The sequence below is a fragment of the Phaethon aethereus genome (genome assembly GCF_964289735.1).
Source record: "Phaethon aethereus genome assembly, chromosome: 6".
In the NCBI taxonomy this organism is placed as follows: domain Eukaryota; kingdom Metazoa; phylum Chordata; class Aves; order Phaethontiformes; family Phaethontidae; genus Phaethon; species Phaethon aethereus.
In genome coordinates this window covers 26,413,366-26,433,013 of record NC_138580.1, presented here as the reverse complement: position 1 = coordinate 26,433,013, position 19,648 = coordinate 26,413,366, and the positions used below count along the sequence as shown (strand labels likewise).

Sequence of the window (19,648 nt, the reverse complement as noted above, 5' to 3'; positions counted from 1 at the left end):
TGTCTAATGCACCCTTAGTACCAACAATGTCTGCAAGGAAGAGAGAGTCTTTTTAAGGCAGCATAATGGAGAGGTCTTCTGTGTATTGCTTCTGCTTTCAGGACTGGATTACCGTAACAAAGCAGTCCACTTCCACTTGATGCATGTCATTACAGTCCAACGGAGTGGACTATGAAGTGGTACCTGTGCTAGTTTCAAAGCATATCCTTAGTTTAGCCAAGGACTTCCCAAAGATAGAATTCCTCAAGACCCACAACATCCATTCTGGGTATTAAGAAAATCTGAACTGAAACTGAATCTTTTGGGTTGTAGGGCAGTCAAGAACATGATGAAATTTTTGTCTCCATCTCTTGAGTTCAGAGTCTAGGTATCTTTTTCACTTCACTGCAAAGCTCCTTGCAGAGAAAGATGAGGGCTTAAGTAGTATCATCCCTTTGCAGCACTGAAAAAAAGTAGTTGAGAGAATGTCCCATTTTGGATGGCTGTTTGACTGGCACAATAACCAACAGAACATCTAGTTAGCCTTGGGAATAACTGTTCTTCAGCTTGGTCCTTCAGATTCCCAAAGTCCTACCTAGCAAATGATTTATGCTACTCAGACCTGCTTCAGTCCACTGTGTATGGCTTGGCCAATACTATGGGTACATGGGTACAACCTATTGTGCGACATTTTGTCATTCTTTATATAAATATTGATTAGGCCTACACTGGGTTTGTATACCACAGCACTTCTCACAGAGAGCAGATAGGGGTTTAAGCAATTCAGCATCTTTGTGCTTCAGCCAGCCAGTTGTCATCTGTGCAGTTGGGTCTGAAATAACATTTTTGAAAGTTACTTAAATCATAATACCAAAACATTAAACATTTGTCTCCAACAAGATGCAGATTGGCTGGTAGAAACTTAAATTTATCTCCAAATTACATTACAGGCAGAGAGAGGAAATGAGCTGAAAAAAATATCATGTACATGTCTTCACCTGATCACATAAATCACTTGCTTGACGTTATGGAAAAGTCAATGGCATCCTGCCCACAGAAGAGTCACAAGGCTGTATATATGTGCACGTAAATATAGTAGCTGAGAACTGAGGTTCTTGTTCTGCTTATTTACCCTGTATATCTCTCAAACAGTTTTTCCAAATGGAATGGAGACAAATACCAAACATCTTGTGGATCCCATACAATTACCTTTCTGCTGACTAATCCCTCCTTTGCACATGTTGTTTAGATTTGAAGATTTCACAGAAACTACTGTGTTTCTAACTGCAATCACATTCAGAGGACTGACAAAGCACATATCAGACATCCACAAAAAAAATTAAAAAACACTTAAATGCATGTTCTTTTATCAACTGGAATCCATAACTATGGCATGTAAGGTTTTCTATTTAAAAATCCATTCTGTGAAAATCAAAGTGTAGAATTCAGTGCCTGCTTATCTTGATTCCTCAGCAAATTTAAGGCATTGGGTTCTTCTTGCTTTTCTTTTTGATTGTCAGCCTATAAGAGCAACTTGAACTTTAATATTTGAGGTGGGCTTTTTTTCCCCTTGATTCACAAGACACAACTTTACTTTAAAAAAAAAAGTGTTAAAGCTTTTCTAAATAATATATGAGGCAAAACAGAAATCTGTATATCTGTTCTTACCTATGGTTTTCTTACAAAATAGTAGAAAGTGGTGTTTATAAAGAGAGAAACAAAAAACCCAGCAACCTTCTTTTGCCAGTAAGGAACAGAGCTATTGCTCCAAGCTTTCTGAGGGAGTGGATCCATTATGAAACATGGTGAGTGTGTTTGTGTCTTTTCATTTTGTAAATCATAGATGCCCATAAATTTGTTAAAAAGTTTATGAAATTTGACAGGATGTAAGTACCTATTAAATTCGAAGGACTATCTCAATGTTAGTTAAGATTTGTTCCCAGTATTACGATTTTAATTGTTTTGTGGAAGGAAGTGGAACAATTAGTAAATATATTCTTTACTTGGGGTCTTAGATTTTGTTAGTAGGAGCCTGCTTTCTAAGGTGAGGTGCTGAGTAAGTAATGTTTTTTTCTTTCCTTGTTCTGCATATGTAAATGTGTGGGGATGATATGGAAAGAAATAATATACAAGGAAAACTTGGGATAAGTGATGTCTGTAAATCTCCTCCTTAGATACTTCCAAGGAAATGATATGAGTGACAACTATCAACCTGAAGTTAGTGAATATGGACCCTGATAACTATTCCATACCTGTTCAAATCTAGTCATAGTTCCCAGTAAGTTGTTCACATGTGAAATAGCTAAAGTAGTTTCAAAAATTGCTTAGTGCTTTAGTTACTCTTTCTGCTTCTTCAGTAACATGTAAAACAATTTTCTGCAGGCAAGTTTTAGTTTGTTTTGAAACAGATTAATATAGCTTGCATAATCAGTTACAATAGCTCAGATAAGAGACGTTAGCATCTGAAAATGCTGCAGCTTTTCAGAAGCCAGCTGCAGCACACCAATGTGGATATTGTGAACATAATGCATTTCATAGCCTCTGTTTATGATTCTAAAGGTGTCATTACAAAGTACTGTTTATAGCATTTGCAGGGGAAGGAGAGTTGATGAAGGTGGTGGAAATGCATTTTGATTTCAGGTCAGGATGTAATGGTTTGACAGTTAAGAATTTGTTACTTCTAAATTTAAAGAAAAGGTGGGTGAGAGGAGGGAAAACAAATTTTTTTTTTCAAAACTAGACTTTAGAAAACTGGAAATTCAGCAAGGATATAATATCTAAATACATTTTGGGTTGTGTTTTGTCAGTTTTATAAGGATTTAGGACAGCATCTTATCAGTGAGAAGTTTTATTTAAAGTGACCAACTGATTTTATGACTCCCTTGGTTCTGCATATTTAGTTGTGGGTGCAGAGTGAAATGAGAATAGTATATGAAAGGAGATATAACGGACATTGTATAGGAAAGAATGGAGTGAGGGAAAATGGAAGTAGAGAAGGAAATGGGAAAGATACTGGTTCTTTTTATGCAGTTTGCAAATTAGCATGTGGTGATAGATTAAGGGACTAGGAAAGAAAGCAGGGTTCATGTTCCATTGGCTGTCAGCTACAGCACATAATGCACTACTACTGTTTGACAAATAAGAAAGGGAAATGTTGTGATATTTTTTAAAAAAACAAATTGTGAAATTCCACTTCAAAAAAGTACATTGTACTTGAAAAAAGTGTCAGTTTGAAGCCTTCAGTGTTCAAGAAAGAATGAATTTGTCTTTAAGTTCTGACTAGAGTGTTCAGCTTTCAAGGCATCTTCATGTGGGCCTACTAAAGTAATTGTTCCTTTTGTGCTGCTCCACTCATTGGGTCAATAGGATTATTAGAATTAATCAAAGTGAATCACATACAAAGAGTTTGACGGTATTCACACCACAGTGTTTCGTTGTGTTGAAGATTACCTGCTATTTCTTAAATGTGGTGTTGTCCTACATTGTAATACATTTACTACATTAACGTTGGCAATATGTAGTTTATACTTAAAACAGTAGCAGACTGGAGCAAATGCTCAGATTTTCATAACAATCCCCAATTTGTATGTCTGCCTGAAAAAAAAGTCTTTGTCATTATCTAGATCTGACTTTTTTGATCCTGGAGCAAGAAATAAAGTAGTTTTACCAGCAGCGTCTTTGCTACACAAAAATAAGACTGAAGTTATCCTTCTGCTTTTTATTGTGGGTACACTATGTGACACTAAACAAGTGGAAATCACACCAGGCTGATAAGTCATTCTGTTAACAGAAGGCGTGTGATGTAAATAGTTCATATTTCCTTGAGAGCAGTGAAAAATGTTTCACTGTTCAATTTCATTTCTGAATTCACGAGTAAAAGTAAGAACTTGAGAATGTACTTTTGTTGGAATGGAAATAGATTTTGTAGTGATCAAAAGCAAATGTAAAACTTAAAAAAAAAATGCAGGGGGGGGAAGGAACTTATTTTTAAAATACCATAATTTTGGTTTATGTATTTGAATGAGGCGAAATTTTTCCATGTAACTTTCTATTATTGTCATCAATTGTTGTTGACTTGATTGAAATAGAAAAATTTGAACTCCTGGCCATCTCATAACTTCAGAAGTGACAATTTGCACATTTCTGTCATTTAGAAATTATCAAGTGTTCATAAACTTTTCATTGTTTATTTGACTTAGACGTCATCATTAAGCTGGCTGCATTTATTTGCAGATACTTTGTTTGCAGATACTGTGTTCTTTCTCCAAGTTTGATTTTTCACTGAATTTTTAAATGTTCAGCTACAGAGAAAAATGGCCACCTGCCAATTTAGCAAGTTGCTATTTAGAATCAGAAACTAGATACCCTTTACACAGATTTCTTTGGCTAGTTTGTGTCTTTTAGTAGAAGCTAACTTGTCCTACCCACTAATGCGTAGAGTCGCGTTTGTTAATACCAAGTCTCATACAGAGAGATTAGGCTGACAGCTATTTGCAACAAAAAGTTAAAAATGAGCTCTAGTACTCTGACTTCAGCCTCTGTGAGAGTCCAGATGGTACCAGTGTAGAGACTATTTGACTATTCCTCTAGTTTCTGTTGTGGCTGTTACTGCTGCATGCCAAGAGTTGCCATAAAGTTGACATCTTACGGGATGGATAAATGAAAGGGCAGATCAAATTTCTGAAGTTATTTTATGAGATCAAAGCAATATGTCCTTTCTTGTTTCTTTCAGATCTGCAAACTATTGTATAATACCCCCTTGCAGGAGTCATAGTGGTGGTATTCTCTCTCGTTGGTATTTTCTGAAGCTCCTGCTGGAGGTTTCCTTCAGGTTGTTTTCAAACATAAGTGCAGCTGATAGTACAAAATTCTAGCCTGTATTTACTTCTCTAGGTGTCCTCTGGGAGATCCTTTACAAGGTGGATCTTGGTAACAGCAGACTGAAGTCCTCCGTTTACCAAAACAACTAAGCACATGCTTGACTTTAAGCACATAAGTAGTTTTATGAGCCTGTTATGTGCTTAAAGAGTTTGCTAGATATGTGTTATATTTATTCCACTTCATAGGGAAGGAAAAGGATTTTTTAATAAGGCAGCAACAATGGAAACAGGCAGATGTGGTGTTGTGGCAAGACACCTCCCATTCCAGCTATAGACAAGAGTAGTCTTCTAGCTCTGACCTCTGTTTCGAAGGCCACCAATCTAATGATACAATTAGTTGTATAGGCTGATGAAGCTGGGCTAGTGGAAGTTCACAAACTAACATATTATTCCATGGATGGTTAACTCTGTGGTCTGCACAAGGCTTCCACAGGTCTCGAAAAAAGCTACTAGACTTAAAATCTGGGGTTTTTTTAGAAATTACAGTACTTGTCTGTGTTTATTTTCACAGAAATTATATTTCTGCACTTTGTATGCCATTGTTTGTTAAGCTTAACTGCTTGGAACATCCAACAGAAAAATTCTGAAAGAAACAAAAAACCCCCAGAGCACCAAATCTATATATTACCAAATACAATTTTAGAATACAAAGTTATGGAAAAAAAATAATTTAAACAGTATATTCTAATAGTGTGCAGCCACATGTCTGAGCTCAGCTTACTTATTTAGTCTGCTGATTGACAGATACATTTGGTAGCTTCTTGGATGTTCTATAATGAAAGAAAGTAAGGCTGAATCTCACTGATAAGACTACTTCTAACTTGTCTATATCTCCTGCTGAAACACTTCTTTATTACTTACTTTGTCTTGTGCTTGATTTAGTAAAGTTGCAATGGTTTGTAAACTGTGCATTATAAATGAAATCGAATTATAAATCAAAATCTTTGGAACAGGTGATGTTTCCTCAGTGAATCCCTTTTGTGCTTCCAAAATTAGCATTGTCAATCAAACCAACAGGTGGTGTATAGTTACACAGAGCAGATCCCCTCTCACAAGATACTTTCTTTTAGGAAACCAATCAGAACTGGCACTGGCATGATGAGGCAGACCTGTCAGCAGAGCTGGGGTATATAAAGCAAAACAACTATGTTAGCACTTCTGAGCAGTCGTGCATTCCCCGCCTCGCCTCGGGTGTAGGGATTGCAAAAAAACAAAACTACACTGTCAAGACGGTGTAGTTTTGTTTTTATGATTAGAGGCTCTACAATTCTCATGCTGGGATTGTCTAAAAAAATCTTACCCTGGATAAGGACGTCGTTCAAGAAGATTTCGTTGGGCTTAGCCCACTCTTACAGGCACTTTGAGAGATCAGGTTAGTAGCATGTTTCTTCTAGTTTAATGAGTATTTTGTCAGTTCTTGATAATCCTGATATGATCTCTTATTTATAAATTCGCTCACAGGGGGTATAGGTTTCAGAGTATAGACATGGTGCACTTAAATTCTCTGGCAAGATTGTGTCTTAAATTTCTGGGAGTAAATTTTGATAACACTCAGGAAAAAGTTTTTCCAGTGAATTTCTTGTTAAAGGCTATATAAATTAAGATTTGAAAAGTGCGTGGAAACATCTGCTTAACTTAAAAACTTCTTTCTGTTGGGAGTGTTCAAGGTTATGCTACTGAGAGATAAACTAAGAAGCTCCAAGAATAGCTCTGATAAAATTCATATGGTATCAGCTAAGCGCTGATGACTTTTTAAGGGAATCAGCTGCTAACGTATCAATTACATGGCAGCTCTGGAACACTTGTCTGCTGTCATTCATAGCTGGGAAGGTTATTTCTGGAACATGACATTTCAGATGCATACTTTCAATTCTAATTATACAAAAAGCCTTATAAGATCAGATCTTCATCACCGAAATTTGCCTAGACAATGAGAAATATATAAACTTTGTGTGAACTCAATGACAATTCTACTTGATTAAATGATTTACTATCTATTCTGAAGTTAGGAAATTAGATACATATATAAGCTTTCATAATGTTTAATTATATTGTACAATTATGTCTGTATATTTTAGCTGAGCTTCAAAACACAGTTATAACTGAAGTAGATCTTAGTGAATTACATGTGACAGATGTAGATTTGTCTTCATCTTCCTTTCAGAAAACTAGTGTTGTATTAGGATGAAATGGTCATTTCTTTCTCATTTCCCCCACCCTCGGAGCTGAGAAGCTTTGATAAAAGGCTGTTCCTCTGTCAAGCTGGAAGAAGTATCCAGATAACCAGTAAAGGCAGTAAAAAGCAGCTCAAAATCCTAATACAATATCTAGTTCTGCCCTTATGCACTTATTGTATATAGGCATCAGGCGCTGGTTTCAGTGAAGGAACTCATGTCATGAAGAATTTTCAGCCCTTCGAATGGTAGCATGAATTTGGCTCATAGTGAAAGTAACTTCACTTTCTCATTAATTTTTAAGTTAAGCCTGCGACCGTCACAAAATCAGGCAAAAAAGCCAAAGTAAACAACAGTAAATGTGTGAGTGAGATTGACTTGAAAAGATTATGGGGTTAACCCTTGTTTAGTAAGACGATATGCTCCCATGAATTTTTTAATGAGAAATTGTAACTATAATAGATGTATGATACTGATAAGAAGATACTAGCTACATTTTAAAAGCCTACATAATTCAACATCAGTAAATAAATACGTTCATGCAAATATAAAGTACTCCTGATAGAGAAGCTTTTCTAGTGGCAGTGTGTTATTTCAAAGTAGTATCTTGTAGCATAGGAAGAGAAATCAAACTGTTTTTCTTTCAGATTTCACATGGATCTGCAGTTGTTCAAACGATCAATGTCAGTGGCCACCTTATATCCTAGCTCACATTTCAAAGGTGGCTGTCTTCCCATAGTTAAAATTCTACTGAGATACTCTCTAAGAAAGAGTAGAATTTTATCTGCATTTTAATGCCAGTATGCTTCTGTGTAAAATGAAATTATTCACAACTTACAGACTGCTTTTAAAAGAGAACCTCCTGGCATTTTTTTAATTATTGAAAGCCAATTAGCTTGTAGACCTTCACATTTTTTTCAGTTGATACTTAGTGACCTAGTTGTCTTCCCATTGGAGAATGCAAATGCTTTGCACTAACAAAACATTGTCAAATCATTAGAAAAAACATTCACATGGAGATTACTTTATGTAAAGGATATTGATGGAAAAATAGAGGCTAGATGACCTGCACAAGGTCATACAAAGTCAAGCAGAACTTTGTCTCCTGCTGCATACTTGTAATGCCATGTCACAGCTTCACTAAATATAACAGTTTCACATCCAAGTCAGCCATGTGTGCCGTAAGAGTAATTTGCTATACAACTTTGTCAAAACCTACAGTCTCCACATTTCACCAGGTCAATGTGATTTAAAACTGAGAAGAGTAAATTGTCATGAAAATAATTACAAATATTCCTAAAATCTAGCAAGAAGGATATGTGTATAATAACAATTTCATCTTTGATACCTAATTATGTTTTTCTTGCTTTCAGAGTGCCTGTAAAGATGACGACAAAAGCACCAACATTCACGCAGCCATTACAAAGTGTTGTGGCACTGGAGGGTAGTGCCGCAACCTTTGAGGCTCATATTAGTGGTAAGGTTTTGATTCATTCTTGCAAGATTGATTATTTTTTATTATTATTTTTGGTAATGTTTATGCTGAGACAAACAATAACACTTTTCGTAGATCATAATCTGATCCAAGTGGGTAAAGGTCAGTGCTGAAATGCGAGTATATATCCACATCATACGGTACTGATCAGGACTGTGAGGTGCTGTCAGATACCCGCAAACATACTGCATAAAGTTACAAGGCAATAGCCAGTCATCCTGCCAATGAGACTGTGTCTGATTCTCATGTATGTTAGAATCATCAAAAGTAGGGGGAAATAGCATTAAAAGTGTATGTGTAAAAATACATACTGTGTTAATAAGGGAACTTCATATGGGTGCAGAGAGAGTAATCGTGTTTGGGTGATGATCAGACAGAATGAGGAGTCAAGGTGGAAAAGGCAAGACATACGCTAATTCTTCATTTACCTAGTGCTAAGCTTTACTCTTGCTAAGCTGTGTTTCTACCTTCTGTGCCCTTGGGTTCACTTAATTCCAGAGTTCTGGCAGGGGGGGTTAAAAGCACGAAATCTAGGTCCATGTGGCCACCCTAGTTTGCTAGATGGCAGATGTGTGTAGTGATCATGATGGTAGTACAAGGCTGGATTAATATAACTTGTTTATGCAATTTAAAGATGCCATGTAATTTTAAAGGATACTTCATTTTGCCACACTATTAAAACACCCTGTCTTGTGCAAAACCGCATGCAAACCACCGAGATAACTTTACCAGATCACCATCACCCTGTTCTAACAGTGCCTCTGACCTCAGCAGTGACTAAGGAGAAATGACACATGTTCCTGCTGATGGAATTGTATTGTCTTACAGGCATTAGCAATATGATGATTCACATACCGTAAAACGCTACCCAGATGCTCTGTGACAGGTGCAAACACATGATCTGTCCAACTGTAAAGATCTCTGACATCTCTGGTCCACTGTGGTTCATTCCTTGGTCCCTTTGGATAACAGTGGTTCACACAAGGTGTTTGAACATGTCCTATAGTCTACATCCATGATATTTTTTCATGCCTTATTCTGTTATTTGGCGCTCTACTCTTCAGTTAACTGCCCTGACCTTCTCTTGTTGTGTGTATGCTGTAAATCTTCTGTGAAATGTTTCTTTCCACTGATGTCTACAATACTTTTTATTATTACAAAGACATAAATATATCATTTGAACAAGTTAGGATGCTAATATTAAGGCTCAATGTGTGATTTTGGTTGTTTTAATTTGTGTGATATCATGGAGTACTTGGGAGGGGAACTTGATTTCTTAATAAGATACAGCAGTTTTTCCAACATAATATACCATATTTGTATTTTAGTCCTGGATATCATGTGAGGCTCCTGTTAGCTTGTATTCACATTATGGGATTCTGGAATATCTTTCCTGCTCCAAAAGCATCCACCAAGTTTGTCAAATCTGACAGTGGCTTGGCATTTAGTTTTTCAAATGCATAAAAAATGTGAAAAAGTTATTTCTTGAACTAATTGCATAAATAATGGACTACACAGCTTTATTATGGTACGTTGTCTGCCCTTCCTATCTGTCACGAATTATTGTGAATTTGAAATTCTGACTTTCTGATTATCTCTGATAACACTGCCCTTTTATATACAAGTCAAGTATTAATACAGAGCTACAATTCAAATGTGAAGAGCCCATTTAATCTAAAGGCACCAAGAAGGGCTTAGCAACCACCTGAGATGCAATTTTTCAGTCTGTAAACTAGAACAAATGAATTGTACTGTTATATCAGACTGTGAACTATGTGCCACGTTACAAAGGTTTGATATCAGACAAAAATACCAAGTACCTCTGCCTGTGCTCAGAAAGTGTAGAACACACAAACCCCATGATTAAAAGCAGTAAATGCCAGAGCAGCTAGGACATCATCAGAGGGGGAGCTCTACTGGGTGAGCAGTGACTGAGGGGACATGAGACAGCACGTCACTGTTAAGAAAGTCTGCAATGCTGCTGACATTAGAATTGTACCCATCCTCATGTGCCCACAGTACTGATCAAGTATTGAATTTGTTCATAAAGAATTAACCTGTACTCTGTTTAACTTTTTTTGAACCAATGTTTTCAAGTAGTACCCAATGCAAGCCAGCTTGTACACTCTGCATGTTACTGAAGGCAGCACACAGATTGCATGCAGGTTTGGCAGTTCCTGTCATGTCATTTACTTAAGCAGGGAAGTTGAGGTACTTCAGGTTAATTTTCTTGGTTTTGGCAATAAAGCTCAAAAAAGTCAAGGACAGTTTTAAAATGAAAAAGAATGTCCTAATAAATATTCAAATCATACTGTAATTGGCACATATAAAAGTAAGTCCTTACTCCATATAGTCCAGGCAAAAATATTTGTAACCTGAGGTGGATCTTTTTAGTTTCCAGCTCTGTGGCGTGGGACTAGCAGAGTGCTAGTAAATTTGTGAAGTTGAGTTTCTTTTAATATGAATTTGGGCTCAGATTTTCAAAGTGGCTTCTCACTTTGGATCCCTTGAAAATAGACTCCATTTTTAAAAATGTAGGCCTTGTTCAACCTGCCACATGAATCCCTGTGTTTGCTAATCATCATATGATGCTGCACCAAGAAAATAAAACGTTTTGGCATTGTTTCAAGAAATTCACTATTGACAGCATGATTTTAAGCCTAGCTTAAAACATTTTGAAACTCATTTGGACAAATGTTGAAGACACATAGCTCTGGATTAAATCAGTGGGATCTGCTGGATTCTTTGTTTATGGTGATAATGTCCAAATTGTCCTATACTAGTAGTACAAAATTGAATTATGCCAGTCCCATCAGGGCCGTTTGAGAACTTGCATCTGTGAAATTAACAATGGCTAAATGTACTTTTACCCTTTTGATTTCTAATCTTCTCTAAAACTGGCCACATTCTCTTTCTCTCTCTGTTTCTAATTTGCACATATCTAAAAATGAGTTTTTCAACCATGGGTAAAATTTAAAACTTTCCTAACCAAGTCTGGTGTGACTGCAGACAACTAGAAAAAGCTCCAGTCTACTTATCTCAGCTTCTCTTTCATTTTAATCTCACACAGTCATATTCCTGGCACATTAAAACCCCAAATAATTGAATGAGTTTATAGGAGGGATACTCTAAGAAAGGAAGCAGAATTCTGTGGTCCTGGAGTTTTCCAAACCACAGAGATTGGAACTGGGAAAATTAGAACAGCTGTAGTAAGTACAGTCTCAGATCTCATTTCTGAGCCCCTGTGCAGTGCAATTGGTGATTTGGCTTAAGTACATGAAGTAAATTTGCAGGGATTTTCATTTTGGAGAAATGGTGTTCTAGGACTACAAAAAAGATTTTGAGATGGAACTATCTCCTTAACTTAGCTGTTATCCTTATGTGGCTCATATAAAAATTTTACCTGTTCGCCAAATGGATTTCAGTTGCTCAGTAAAGTTGGCTGAATAGAATGCTAGGAAGAGAATTTCCATTATGAATTTAAAATCACCATTTAAAGCTAAAAAAACAGCTGTAGATACAGGTGAAACTCTTCTGACCAGAAGAGTCTTGCTCTCATGACCCTGACAACAAAACAATAATATATTTGAACAACAGAAGGTCAGCTGATTCCAGCTGACTGCTTTCCACCAAACTCAAACAGAATTCACTCCAGAAAAAAAGAAAAAAAACCCCAAAACATTAATAACACTTGATGTTAATGTCTATAACAGTCACTTTTTCTGTCACTTCATTTTCTAAAATAATTTAGTGTTAGGAAACTACTTAACTTGGTTGGAAGTTCTGATTTTTACTTTCTCTCCAAACTATTGGACTGGATGATTTTCTTAGCAATACTACTTAAATACTAGCAAATAAATAAAAAACCCGAACGTGTATGCATCAATTCATTCTTCTCATAATTTTGACGAACTTTTATTCCTCACCGGGATTGACAAACACTACAGTCCACTCATTGTTGAAGTGATTTCCTAAATGCAGTAGCCAGTGCAGTTGTCCTATTGCTCTGTGTATTTCAGAGACCTTTCTAAAAAGAAATTCCTTTACCACTGCGTCACTGGACTTATGCCGTTTCCTAGTGCCTATGCCATTACACTCTACTATAACTGTGTATACCTGAGTGAGTATTATAGTAATTTTGGATAACTGGCATTTCATAGCATCTTAATCTCCTTTTGTCTTCCTTTTACTTTAGGTTTCCCAGTTCCTGAGGTGAGCTGGTATCGGGATGGCCAGGTTCTCTCTGCTGCAACTCTGCCTGGTGTGCAGATCTCGTTTAGTGATGGCCGCGCTAAACTGGTGATCCCCACCGTGACAGAAGCAAACAGTGGAAGATACACCGTACAAGCCACCAATGGATCTGGGCAAGCAACTAGTACTGCTGAGCTACTTGTCACAGGTATCAAGCAGCTAAAGAAAGGCATCTCTCTGCTAGCAATGTGAGAAAGAGAGCGATAACAAGTGCCACAGATAATGAAAAAAGTTTGGATTTGAAGTATGTGATTAGCAAAGAAACAGCAAACAAATTCCTTTTCCTAAAGCAGTCTAGAATTCAGCATATATTCTCACTGGTCATTTCTAACAGTGTTCTTTAAACCTTAACTGTATAGAGTTTAATCTTGATCTTATAAACTCTTAATCATAATTGCTTAATGATTTCATAATATTGCTTAATAATTGCATAAACTCCTGTATACTTCTGCTTATGTGATCTGTTACACTGGTTACATTCAAACTATGCATGAAAGAAAGGATAAAGTTCTGCAGGATGGAGCAGTTAATGATATAAATAAATTATATTTAACAGCATAACTTACATAAAGGGCCATACCCAAGAGACTGCATTTACTATCTATGGTTATAATCAATGTATCTTTAATTCTAGAAGGTTTGCAATTGTGGGCATAATCAGAAATATCAGAAAAATTAAACACATGAAAAAAGTTAAGGGTGTTTGCATTTTGTCAAATCAATCTCTAACGTTTTGAATGTTTGAGAAAGTAGTATCATCTGTCAGTAGCATGTGAACGAGAAATAGACCTTGTGCATTTCTAGTAATGAAAATATCTAGCCCTTACAGTTATTTTTAACAGACATTCTTGTTGTTCTATTTATTTCTTCACTAAAACTGCAGCTGGAACAGCACCGCCAAACTTCTCACAACGACTACAAAGCATGACTGCAAGGCAGGGAAGTCAAGTTCGACTTGACGTGAGAGTGACTGGAATCCCTACACCTGTGGTGAAGTTCTATCGGGATGGAGTAGAAATTCAAAGCTCCCCTGATTTTCAAATTTTACAAGAAGGAGACCTTTACAGCTTAATAATTGCAGAGGCATACCCTGAAGACTCCGGTACCTATTCAGTAAATGCCACAAATAATGTGGGACGTGCTACTTCAACAGCTGAATTGCTAATTCAAGGTAATGGTGTTGAAGTTGCAAACCATGAGAATAGGAGAGCATTCATTGTTGTATGCCATTGTAATGGCACAATACACAGCACTTCATCAAAGTTATATCAGTAAGATCATTTATAACTTCTTTCTCAAAAGTTACTAACTTGCTGTGAAAAAGCAGTGTTTTGGTGAAATTTGCCAAAGATTTTTGTCTGAGAATTTAAAAGGACCTTTTCTCTGGAACGAATTTTCTTTAAACTGAGGCTACAGTAGACAGAAAAAAGTGTGGGATACATTCAGTTGTTCTCATTTTGTTCTGTAGATTTCTCAACGTTCTATTTGTAAGCTGGCTTTTATAGAATAGTTATATTAGACTACACAACTGTACCTGGTCTTGTAAATGAGCCTAGTAAGGATGAAAGTAGTTCTTAGGTAGAGAATTATAGCATAGAATAGAATCATTCTACCCACAGAAGTCTTGTTTGGATTTCATCTCAGTCAGGCTTCCAGACTGTGTGGTTATTTGAGAACCAGGACTGATTCTGAAGAATCTACAATAAGTTTGGTTTGGTTTGGTTTGTGGTTCTTTTAATGACATAGTAATGCAGATATATTATTTCATAATGCAGATATATTATTTCAGCTGGTTTTGCAATTATCTGTCTATAGGTACCGCAGGAAAAACAGATGGTTGCTTAATTCATTCTCTGTTGTTTATATATGTTTGTATATAATTGACTATTCCAACTGACCATTTATTTCTGCAACTGATTGTTTTTTCTCGCTATATGCAATTCTCCTGACCATGTTTTCTCTTCCAAAAGGTGAGGAAGAAGCCGTTCCTGCGAAAAAGACAAAGACAATTGTTTCGACTGCTCAGATTTCACAAACAAGACAAGCCAGAATTGAAAAGGTATATTTTTCAAAAACGAAGCAGGTAAGGCTAAAATGTGGATGATTACTTCTACAGTATCTCAGACTTGTTTTCTTGATTTTATTGTAGAAGATTGAAGCCCACTTTGATGCCAGATCACTTACAAGTGTTGAAATGGTCATAGAAGGTGCAACAGCTCAACAGCTCCCACACAAAGCACCTCCACGAATGCCTCCTAGGCCTACATCAAAATCACCAACCCCACCAATAATTGCTGCAAAAGCACAAATGGCACGGCAGCAATCACCATCACCTGTTAGACAATCACCATCACCTGTAAGACATGTCAGAGCACCAACGCCCTCACCAGTAAGGTAAACTTATTATTCTTTGAAACAAAATTGCTTTTTGAATTGCTTTCATATATACCAGTAATGCTGTAGAATGAGAGCATAGTACCAAATGGAAGAATGCACTGACTTAGTACTGACTGAGTTTATTCTGACTGTGAGCTACAATGTGCTATATTTGCCACTACAGAAGTGTGTGTCTCAAATAAATTTTCTATCCCATAAGGAAGAAAATCCTTTATAGAATGAATCCCATTTGACTGCTCTACAAACAGCTGAAGTAGCACTCAAAGCTCCAGGTTCATGATGAAAGAGAAAAAACCAGTAGAGCAATGTCTCTTTATTATTTTAGATTAATAGAGAAAAGAGCAATGACACTTAGGTGGCAAACGGAATGGAAGGATATGCAAAAAAATGTGAAAACTTGTTCTATGTGTGTGCTGGTGATGACTGCAGAAATAGTGTTTTCGAGCTCGGCAAGGTAAATGTGGTTATGTAAAAAGGAAGTTTAGCTCTGCTGCGTAAAGTGTCTTGAAAGGGAGAGTGAGTGATTTGAAGAGCAGGGCTCATGGTCTGAGAGAGTCCAGGAGGTCTCAGCTGAGAGGCGTGTAAAGACAAAATAGTTTTGAAAGTCCTCAGCAACCTGAAGCAACAGCATCATGGAAGGAATGTCTCTAAGCTGAGTGCTCAGAACAGCCCTATTTAAATTGCCAGAGCTAGTTATGCTGGTGAATTTTGCCTGATTGAGAATAACTTGCAAGGACAGGAAGAAATGAATTGATAGTAACTAGCAATAACTAACAAACTGCACAGATGAAAGCATAATTCAATAGTGCCATCTAGAGTGCATATGGAAGTAGAAGTTTGTACTCTCCTGCTAGTCAAACCACTTTTAGACATACAACACTTTAGAAAATAAATGTAAAAATTAATATGATCCTGCTGCCCCCTACTGCTGCAATTTGTTAATGTTAATGGAAATGCAGCATAAAAAAATTCCACTCAAAGAAAATCTAAGTTAGAAAGCCCGTTAAAGCATTTTGAAAAATGCTTTAAAACTTTCTGCTAGGACTGGAATTGTATTTTTGAAATATCAAAATTTAGAAACTAGCGCTTTCCAGGTGGCTACCAATTATTGTGGCTGAGATTTGTAAATGTAAGTATGGGAAAAAATATAGACCCCGAACAGAAGTTTACCTGAAGTCTGGACACATGTATGGGTGACACATGGAAATGAGATGTGGTGCAAAAGTAGGTACAGTTATGTTGTTGCTAGGTGGCTGCCACATGATATTTTTACAAAGAGCAGTTACACTAATCATTTTGTCTCTCTACAGAGACCTGACCACAAATACAAAATGTAATACTCACAGCCTGTAAGCCTTTTATATTATTCCTATTATGAGAATTAAGATAGAACAAATGGAAACTAATTATGTATTTCTATACTTTAAATATATGTGTGCTTGAGTGAAATGCTTTTTGACATTTGCCCTTACTTCTTTTTGGAAGTCTAACTAAGCTACTACAAAGATCTGTTACAGTTATGAGTATGACAAAAACACACATTAGGCATAATGTCAAAAACAGGTAAGTGTAATTTACAAGTAGAACACCTCAAAAACTTTTTAAAAATCAAACTACAAAGTACTGATGATACTGTAAATGGGGAGCTGAAGTTGTTTATATAGTTGTCATTGTATGACACTACATTAATTATACGAATACTTAATTTTTTAATTAGGTCAGTTTCTCCTGCTGGAAGAATCTCCACCTCACCTATTAGACCAGTGAAATCTCCATCTCCAATCCGTAAATCACATGTAGTGACAACAGCTGGGGCCGAAGTCCTTCCTCCTTGGAAACAGGAAGGATATGCTGCAACCACAGAAACCCACATGAAGGAAACAAGAGTATCTACAAGTGCTACCCAAATAAGAACTGAAGAAAGATGGGAGGGGAGATACGGGGTCCAAGAGCAAGTTACCACTAGCGGTGCTACTGCTGGTGAGGTTGCGGCTGGTGCCAGAGAGGTAAAGTCTATTTTTGGAAAAAGCATTGATTTTGCTGTATGTGTGGACTCATCATTGCTATATAGATCTGCTAAATGGAATCTTAGAGGCTGTGAATAAACACATATGTGTGTCTGCTGTTGAGAGAGTTGTGCTGCAAATATTTAAATGTTTCTTTGCAACATTCTGTTTCTGTACTTGTTTTGTGCTTCTTCTGAATGTGTGCAAAATGTGAAAAAATGTCTTTTGATGTGACTAATATAGGTGAGAAAGGACAGTGAAAAAACAGCAGCTGTTGCTACAGTTGTTGCTGCTGTGGATCAAGCCATGGTGAGAGAACCAGCTCCAGGTGTTGTAGAACAAACTGCTAAAAGGACAGCAATGGCTGCAGTCCACGTTCAACCTGTTCAGGAGCAGGTAGAAATAGAGCACAGCCACTCTATGATTTCCCCTTTATCCCTTCATCCAACATGCAAACAAGGCATGATTCACTGTGAGGAATTAACAAGATATTACCCAGTATACCGCAAAAGCATGCATACTCATATAGAGCATCTGGACTATAAAGGAATGCTCGTGGATCACTTATTCCATTGCTTTCTGTCATAGCAGGATTGAACTAATTATTCTTAAACTGTTTTTAAGTTTAAGAATGCCTTCTATGAAAGTGATCCTGTATTCTTCCTTGTCATTTATTCTCTAACATTATTCTTACACTGATGAAGTTTTTCCTCTACTATCTCATTTATAATTTCCCCGCTAGGAATAAAATAATTCTCCCTTAGTATTTTTCCTTCACTTGCATTCCTCTCTTATTTTTCCTTCTTTTCTTTTGATGATCAATTTGTTAAAATGGATTTTAAGGCTTTATTTTTTTGTTTGTTGCTATAAAAATCAGATGAGAAAGGAGGCAACGGTAGTAGTTACCAGTGATAAAGCCACAAAACAAACAGTCATATCGAGAACTAGAGAAGGAATTGTTACTTCACAAGAACAAAGGCACATCTCTCATGAAAAGGTGAATACAAATGTTACCTATGACTATCATACCCTACCTTGTTCAAAAATCTAATACCTCATCAAAAAGACATGCCTATGAACAAGACAAATTACATACTGTAATATTATCTTTTCCTTTTATATATATATGTTCAATCTTCTAGTTTACATTGCTATCATTCTCCTATCTGTCCTTGTTGATGACCGTATATCCTTTTTTTTCCACTTTCATTATTAATACCTAAGAATGTGATAGACAAACTTGCAAAACATCAACCTAGAAAAAGATCTATTTTTTATATATTGTATGGTGATTTACTAGATAGTATTCTCAGTTATTTAAAGCATTGACATGTAGGAAATACTTCTTAAATTTTTCTTTTTTTTCTGATTGTGTTTCTAAGCTTGACATTTCTAGCCTGCTTTGCTTTTTGACAGCACAGTGGGTCAGAAAAAGGAGGAAAAACTCGTTCTGCATTAAAATCAGTTTTGAAAATACTGATGAGTGAGTGGAATTCAAATAATTTTAGCATGTGTTTTATCAGACAAATGTGATTTAATGGAAGACCAGCTTTTATAGAGAAATGTTACTTTTGCATTTTAGCTGAAATGCAATACATTTGCCACTTCTTGGCAAAGTGAACGTTACTTAAAACTTGTTTTTAATACCCTAGACTTTCTCAAACTCACTGATGCAGGACAGTTTTTCTCTGATCCAATTTTTTTAATAACTGCTTTCAGTAGCGAAGCAAGCATTTGTGGAATGTTTTATTATTTTTATGCTAAATGTATATAAATCTTATAAAAAGTGTGTTTATGTTGTTATTGTTTCCAGACGAGATGATTTTGAAATCCAGAGTTTGTAATTTTTCCTCCTTTTCATTTGTATCCTCTTTTCCAAATGGATCGAAAAAGTCACATACCTTACATTTAAAAAATACATTGTTTAAACTTCTTTATTTGTAAACATCCAGGTGAGAAAAGAACCAGAGAAAACTCCAGTACCCACAGTAATAATTGCAACAGACAAAGCTAAAGAACAAGAAAGAATATCAAGAGCTAGAGAAGAAATATCTACCAGACATGAGCAAGTGCACATTGCTCATGAAAAGGTAAGTAAATGTTACAGCTCATTGTTATACTCTAAAAACTTTATAAAACCTCATTCTTCATCAAATGTGCTATGTATCTTTTCTCTGCTTCTTTATGAAGAGAAGATTACAAGATGAAAACTTTATAAAGCAAGGTATTTCAGATATAGGCCCAGCATTGCAGGTGCAGTTCTACTGACTTCCTAGCAGCTCTGTCTATAAAAGAAGAGTGCAGCTGCCTGTCCTACAGATGCTTTGTGCATTATGACTTTTATTGCCAGAATACTTGGATTTTCATCTGATGCTTAATGACCTTTGCTTTTTGTCTGAAGGTAGATTTCTGAAGATAAATTGTAAAGGTTATCTCTCATGATATGATATTTATGTGTGGAGTTTG

At 36.3% G+C, this 19,648-nt stretch overlaps 1 protein-coding gene across 1 annotated transcript in view; it reads left to right on the top strand.

Moving 5' to 3' along the window:
- Positions 1–8,419: 8,419 nt before the first annotated feature.
- Positions 8,420–19,648, top strand: part of TTN (titin) — a gene marked incomplete at both ends in the record, with an annotated part of 240,774 nt that continues 229,545 nt past the window's right edge. The window contains 9 exons of the mRNA XM_082001715.1: positions 8,420–8,510; positions 12,724–12,927; positions 13,663–13,950; positions 14,750–14,838; positions 14,929–15,173; positions 16,894–17,182; positions 17,426–17,578; positions 18,060–18,179; positions 19,135–19,272. Coding sequence (XP_081857841.1) covers positions 8,420–8,510; positions 12,724–12,927; positions 13,663–13,950; positions 14,750–14,838; positions 14,929–15,173; positions 16,894–17,182; positions 17,426–17,578; positions 18,060–18,179; positions 19,135–19,272 — 1,617 coding nt within the window. The remainder of the gene's footprint in view (positions 8,511–12,723; positions 12,928–13,662; positions 13,951–14,749; positions 14,839–14,928; positions 15,174–16,893; positions 17,183–17,425; positions 17,579–18,059; positions 18,180–19,134; positions 19,273–19,648) is intronic.